General features: G+C 51.9%; 1 protein-coding gene across 1 annotated transcript; it reads left to right on the top strand.

The window, feature by feature from the left end:
* Window positions 1–5,693, top strand: LOC149809727 (nitrate reductase [NADH]-like). Its single transcript, XM_089994651.1, is given in 8 exon segments — window positions 1–545; window positions 1,505–1,952; window positions 1,954–1,996; window positions 2,471–2,764; window positions 3,250–3,536; window positions 3,637–3,789; window positions 3,909–4,610; window positions 5,352–5,693. Coding segments are annotated over 8 exon segments (2,814 nt in total).
* Window positions 5,694–7,524: the final 1,831 nt, after the last annotated feature.

The following is a 7,524-nucleotide window of genomic DNA, read 5'->3' as shown; positions in this document are numbered from 1 at the left end:
ATGGGTACCGACACCATTTGCGGACGGCCACTAGTGCCAGGCGAGCAGCCACTGTCTAAGGACAACCCCAATTATGCGAACTGGCTCCCAGTGTCGGAGGTGGACAAGCGCGACATGAAGTGTGCTGACAGCTGGGTACCAAGGCATCCAGATCTTATCCGCTTGACTGGAGCGCATCCCTTCAACTGCGAGCCGCCCCACAAGGACGTAGTCGAGCACGGATGGCTGACCCCTGTATCCAAGCACCTCGTGCGAAATCATGGCGCGGTCCCCAAACTCGACTGGAATACTCACAGAATCAAGATTGATGGCTTTGTTAATGCGCCCGGAGAGTTCAGCATGGACCAGTTGCTCAAGCTTCCTCATGTGACCGTGCCCTGCCTGGTCACGTGCTGCGGCAACCGTCGCAAGGAGACCAACATGGTCAAGAACAGCCAAGGATTCAGCTGGGGCCCTGCAGCAGTGAGTGTCAATTGGTGGACAGGTGTGCGGCTGGCGGATGTGCTGAAGCTAGCGGGCGTGAAGACGACAGGGGAGGGCGCCAGGTATTTCTCCTCAGTTGCTGCGTCATCACTTGTTTTGCCACGCCCAGACATGTACACAAGCTGCAGTTGACAACTAAGCGTGCATTACTTGCTTCCATCATTTCCATGCTTCATGGGCGCTCTATACGTGAGCCATCATGCACGCTTGGCCCAGCTTGTGTCAGCACCTCACGCCTCATGTCAAGTACCCATACCCCTGCAACCTTGCTAGCGTCAACGAAACCTTGTGCCTTGGAGCTCTAAAGTTTCCGCGCTCGTCATTAAAACTGTCGTGGTGGATGTGGGTTTCATATTGAAACATACAAGGATATTTTGCCATCATTGTAGCGTGGGGTCAGGGAATCCGTGTGGGACCCCTGAGCACGTGCAAGCCGCTGAACACTTCGGTCTCAGGCCTTCCATTTTGTAGCCAACATCAGATCAGATTTCGTGGGATCTCCTAATCTATGTTATGTCGCCGACAGCATCATCCCGAAAGCTTGTTCGGACTTGAACACTGCCACGTTCATTGCAATATATCATATATCAATAGGTGGAGACCAGCACTTCTATCCAGAAGGCACATAACAAATTCACGACCGGTCCTAGAACTTCATGCGATGTCACCTCCTCAGTATCATCCAAACAACTCTAAAGCATCTGTCCGGTTCATGCTCTTGTCTCAAGCATAGAAAAGCAATACAAGCAGCATGAATTTACCACCTTGAGTGGACATGTTTTCGGGTGTGAGATACCACCGTAGCATTGCCGTGCGCATGTAGCGTTGATGCAAACATCAGAGAAGAGTCCCTCTGACTGAAAATCACAACGTCTAGGGCACAGCATTGCCGGTAATCCCATCTGCGTGGTTGATTAGATGAGCCAACGGGAGGGGGGGTGCACACTGTTAGTGAGCTGGCATTGACAGCATGCAAGAAAACAACTCCAATGATATCCAACTATTTTTTCTCGTCTTGCAGGTTCGTGCAGTTCACGGGCCCCAAGGGCGAGCTTCCAAAGGGTGAGGACGGCTCCTACGGTACCTCCATGCCAATGGCGTACGCCATGGACCCAGCCAACGATGTGCTCATCGCATTCAAGCAGAACGGACAATTCCTGCACCCGGACCACGGCTTCCCCTGCCGCATGCTGATCCCCGGATGGATCGGAGGACGCATGATCAAGTGGCTCTCATACATCACGGTTGCTTCTGAGGAGTCTCAGAACTGGTACCACTTCCACGACAACAAGATCCTGCCACCACATGTCACCGCTGAGCTCGCGGTGAGCGAGGGCTGGTGGAAGAACCCTGACTACGTGCTGTACGACCTCAACATCAACTCCACCATCTCCCACCCTGGCCATGATGACCGGCTCTACTTGGACAAGAATGTCCCGTACACGATGAAGGGGTATGCGTACTCTGGAGGGTGGCAGGAAGATCACACGTGTTGAGGTGTCCTTCGATGGCGGTGTGTCTCTTCTTTCTCTTCTTACTTCATTTGTGTGGCACTGAGCATTGGCTCTGAGCAGCGTTCTGAACCTGCCAACGAGATGTATGATCTCTCTGCAGTCCACAGACACCAGGGGGAGTCCATCTGAAAACCTGTGCCCCACAATCCGAATCTCATATTCTTGACTGTTCTAGTGACACAGCCAGAAGCTTTTGCCTTCTTTGCGTACCATCGACAGATTGACAGGCAGAGAGCAGCACACATCACAAGCAGAAATGCAGCAATAGCCTTCTGTTCGCAAGCAAGCATCTTGGAAAGTCAGCCAAGGCATTGCGCATTGTTTTGGTCTTTGTGCCTGTCTAGTCCATGGCAGAAAGCTTCCAATACACACTGGCAGTTGCCAAGGAACCCCATCTTATGCTCTTGGAGTTTCCAATGAGCCCCATCCTGCGCTGTTGGAGTTGCCCATGAACCCACCCTTTACGTATGCAGGAGAGTCATTCAGCCGGCCCGCGAAAGTCATCGTCACAGAGAAGCCCAACGCGTACGGCAAGTACTGGACCTGGGTGCACTGGACGCTCGAGATCAACACGTTTGACTTGTTCAATGCATCGGAGATCGTGTGCCGTGCATACGACTTCAGCCAGAACACTCAGCCAGCTGTGCTGACATGGACTCTGCTCGGCCAAGGGAACAACTCCATGTTCCGGTTAAAGCTCCACAAAGAGGTGGATGAGAATGGCCGCCTCTGCATCCGATTCCAACAACCCGCTCCTATCCTCGCAGGTGAGCATCCATCGAAGTTTGTGATGGTTGACCAGCTGTGCTTGCTCAGGCTTGGCTGGTACTTGGGATCCGAACAGTTGACACATGTCCTTGGATCCTGTGCAAGTCTAGTAGAGTCGGTCCAAACATTCTAGCATTGCAATGTGTGGTATCATGTATGTACTCAAGAACATCTTCCAACATGCTCGATGAGTGCTAGTTGCAGTGCAGTGAGCTGCTGTTGTGTCAAGTGTTTTCGACTTCATACTTCATGCAGCAATCAGTGTTGCTTGGAGCAAGGACTGGCCCGTAGGTGGACCAACTGTGCATCCCTTTGAAGATGCTGATGCATCTTCTCTGGCCTGAGCCATCCTGCTGCTCTATGTGATGTAACGATGCATCTTCTCACATGATGGAAATACACCCTGTTTTTGTGCATACCTTTTCGCAACGAGCGTGCCTTTCAAGACAGGTCTATCCATCTCTGACCCCTCTTCCTCGTGCAGGCACCCTCGGTAACTTCGGCTGGCGGGAGGAGAAGTCTCTGAAGGAGGCCGCCCTGGCGCCCGCAGTGGCAGCTGTGGTTGCGGTGGACAAGAACGCTCTGCATCCAACCAAGAAGTATGTCACGATGGCGATGGTGGAGAAGCACGATTCGGAAGCCTCCGTCTGGTTTGTCTACAAGGGCAAGGTCTACAACGGCACTCCCTTCCTCGCTGACCACCCTGGAGGCGCTGACTCCATCCTCATGGTGGGAGGTGTGTTCCCGTTTGTTGTGCGGTGCAGCGCTGCGGTGCTCGCATGCATGCGCATTGTTTCTGGGTGGTGGATGACTCACAGTCATACCACACACCCGTGTCTGCTGTTGTCATCAGTTTTTGGCATTACCGCAGTGCTTTGCCAGGCAGTTTGCCTTGTCTGTCCGTGTCCCTGAATTCGCATTATTATCTGGGGCAGAAATGGGGGCCGAACCCCATTCTGGCGAGGCACTGGCAGTAGCACCCACTCTCAAGGATTCTTCAAGTGGTCAATGTCCATGTGATCGCGTTTGCATCGCAAGAGTCACCACCATTATGATCCTTCCGGTGGAATCGAATTGCAAATATTCTGTAAATGCCGGCTCCTCGCCATTTATCTGAACCTCATTCTTCTGGTGGAATCAAAGCGAGACTGCAAACAAATACACCATCCTCGTCATTTATCTGATCGGATCGACGCTGTTTCCGCAGGCACGGACGCAACAGAGGATTTTGACGCAGTGCACTCGGATGCGGCCAAGACACAGCTCTTGGATTATTACATCGCGGACCTCGCGCCAGAAGGAGCTGTGATCCCCCCCGCCCAAATCTACAGCGATGGCACCGCCGACGCCGACGTTGCTGTCGCGGTTTCGGTCATGGACGAGGCCTTCTTGAACCCCAAGGTGGTGAAGAAGTCGGTCCTCAAGGAGAAGATCACGCTAAGTCACGACGTCATTCTCTTCCGCTTCGGCCTTGACCACGACAAGCAGCGACTCGGCCTTCCCACCGGCAAGCACATGTTGCTGCGGAAGTACGCCCCGAACAAGGAGGGCGTTGATGAGCTTGTCATGCGCGCTTACACACCGACGACCGCTGACGAGACGCTGGGGCACTTTGACCTCGTGGTCAAGATCTATCGGAGGGATACGCACCCGCGGTTCCCTGACGGGGGCCGCATGAGTCAGATACTCGAGGGCATGAGCGTTGGCGACACGATTGATATCAAGGGGCCGATCGGCCACTTCCACTACCAGGGGCAGGGCAAGTACCTTTCACAAAAGGACGAGGCTGTCGCAACGCGGATCAACATGATTGCGGGCGGGACAGGCATCACCCCGATGTACCAGGTGTGTATCTCGTTTGAGACAAAGTCATCAGTGCATCTCGATGGTGGATTTAACATGTGGATTTGACATGTGGATGCGATCGACCCTCAGTGAGACCATCAACTGTGTTGATAGCATGTTTGATGGGTGCGTGTGTGATGCATCATTTATTACACTACCTCTATCTAGAGATCCACATGGGCATTGGCAACTGAGAGCACTCCTTGCGTATCTGCATGTTCCCATAGTTCACTTAAGTAGTTCCCAACCATGGACGTGATGATGATGCTGCCGTATCTTGTTACAACACTACCGCATCCACACGGATGTGGGCAACTTCAAAAACTTCTTTGGAGTCGGTGGTACCAATGCACCCTCTTGTTGTCTATATGGCAGCGTTGGCCCAGGCATGATGTCGCTTCGAGGTTAACGTATGCCGCAATCCACGTGTTGTATGTTCTTGAAGTGTGGCAGTGCATTCTACCCTCCTTGGGTTATGTGCTCTTCAGTGGGCTGCTCAGGCTAGATAGCGTTCATCCCCAGGCCTGGATATTGCTCCCATGCTTATCCCTGGCAACTTTGCCTGTCACAACCATGACGTTTCAAAGCATCTTCCTCGTCACAACACGCATCTGCGACAATGCTGCCAGAGCAGGTTAAACCCCATTTCTGTCCCAAAAGTGCATGTGTTTTGGGAGTCTGAACCGGAGAAATCAGAGGGTTTGGCCAACACTGATCTGACGGCCGAGTTGCCACCTGCAGGTGATGAAAAACATCCTCGCAGACCCCGAGGACAAGTCAGAGCTTCGGCTGCTGTACGCCAACCAGACAGAAGATGACATCCTCGTGCGGCAAGAGATGGAGGCATTGGAGGCAAAGTTCCCAGACCGCCTCCGCATCCACTACACCGTGGACCGGCCAGTAGAAGGCTGGAAGTACTCATCAGGGTTCATCAACGAGGACATGTGCCGCCTCGCACTCTTCGAGTACTCGCCGGGCACCATCACACTTCTCTGCGGCCCCCCCCCCATGTTGCAGTATGCATGCCACCCCAACCTGGAGAAAATGGGCTTCGTGAAGGGGGTCACCTCGATCGAGTTCTAGGCTGTTGCCTATCGTTAGATGAGCTCCGAGATGAGGGTCACTTTGACAGAATTTTAGGCTGTTCTCCATCGTCAAGATCGCGCTTCCTGCGCCAGACTGCGTCGTTTGTGGCTCCAGATTCGTGACTCCCGGGACAGACATGGAGGGTGAGTGACTCTGGCAAAACACTGTTGCAGGAGCAACATTGGAACTGTGTCCAATGTTCCTCGGTCTCGGTCTACGCTATCAGTCTTTGCCTGAACTCTCCTGAGACTTGAGCACTGGGCCCTCAAGCCCTTTTGCCGGAAGTCGCAGGGGTCTTTCCACGTTGGGGAACCTCTCGAGTGCAATTCTCTGAACCGAACCCTCATGCGGTGTGCACATAGCATACCACCAGTTAGTACCAGTAATAGTGCTTGTTGTGGAAGCCAACTTGCCACAGATACGTTAACATCTAAATTACCTCCTGTATAACCAGATAATGTTGCATAATGAGAACTAGCGTGATGTTGGTTTGTGCTCGTCATGAAGTAAGGGAACGGGTACAATTTTACATCCTTGTGTCCCTTTCAATCGAACCTGAGACCTCTGGCTACTATCCTGTGGTCTATAGTGGCTTGTTTCTGGTTTGCGAAACTCTCTTCAAAGCCAGCCAGCTTGTTTCTGCTGTTTGTTTGTGTGCTCATGTAGTCAAATACACATTTCGCCGTGATGACATTCTGCGATGTACCCCGTCTCTGTGCTGCTTTATTAACTCATTGTCCTGTATTGCCCAAAAGCCCTTCTTTTCAGAAGAAAGAAACGTGGCACGCTTAGGAGCTCAGGTGCATGTGATATCGCCTGACCTATTTAAACGTTTGGTCTTTGTAAAAGCGTTTGACCACTGTCCATCTGCCATTGAGAGAGATGTGAATGCATTGTACAGCTATGCAAACCCTCCGTGAAATCGTAGCCATGATGCAGTCTGGCAACCGTGAGACAACATCGATAACTCACTCATCATGTGGTGCGCTCTTGTGTACACTTTGCGCACACCCGCATCGTAATGATTATGGGCAAATGTCCAAGAATCATCAACGAGTATTAGGCAGGGAAACCTGGCACAAGCGATTCTAGTCCACCGGGCACAACTTAGGTCTCATGTTTGTATATGCTTAGCAATGCAGGAATTGGAACTCACTTGACCTATCTCCAGATCCCAACCCCTGAACAGCGGACATACGACAGCTTCAATCAGGCATCGAAAAGATTGCCATCAACAAAATAGCCTTGGCAAAGGTAAAGGTAAGGAAGTGCATTGCGCCGGAATCGATTAACCTCAGTCTTGCTCTTCACTAACAGATTTAGAGGCAAGCCAGACGTTTGCATTTTACCATGCTCAATGGGACAGCCTATACATCAACATGGGAAGGAAGAAGAAACGAAAAGGACCCAAAGAGCCGCGAACTGCTGTTAAAAATGCAGCCGAGCCACTTCCTGAGCTTACTGAAGAGCTCGAGGCTCTAGAATCAATATTCGGCAAAGACTACCGCTTGTTGAAAGATGGGATGGGTTGTGGATTTCGGGTCTTCCCTCATGTTGGGAAGGAAGATGCAGAGGAGGTTCACCTAGACCTGGAATGCAGGTGTGTCTTGTAGCCACTTGTGTCACCAAACCTGTCGAGTCGCTCTTCCTCCGCTTGTCGTCACACAAATTTGGTCCGCTGTTTTACTCAGACCGCTTTATTCTAATTTGCAGATTCCCTCATGGTTATCCTCGAACGGCCGTTCGCCTCAACGTGGCACAATCCAAAAATATCAGCGAAACAGCTGTGGAAACCCTACTCCGACAGCTGAATGCTTCAGCACAGGCT

The sequence above is a fragment of the Nuphar pumila genome, unplaced genomic scaffold (assembly GCF_984573655.1).
Source record: "Nuphar pumila unplaced genomic scaffold, dmNupPumi1.hap1.1 HAP1_SCAFFOLD_828, whole genome shotgun sequence".
Lineage (NCBI taxonomy): Eukaryota > Viridiplantae > Streptophyta > Magnoliopsida > Nymphaeales > Nymphaeaceae > Nuphar > Nuphar pumila.
Note: the sequence above shows the minus strand (reverse complement) of the source record. Positions and strands in the feature narration are given on the sequence as shown.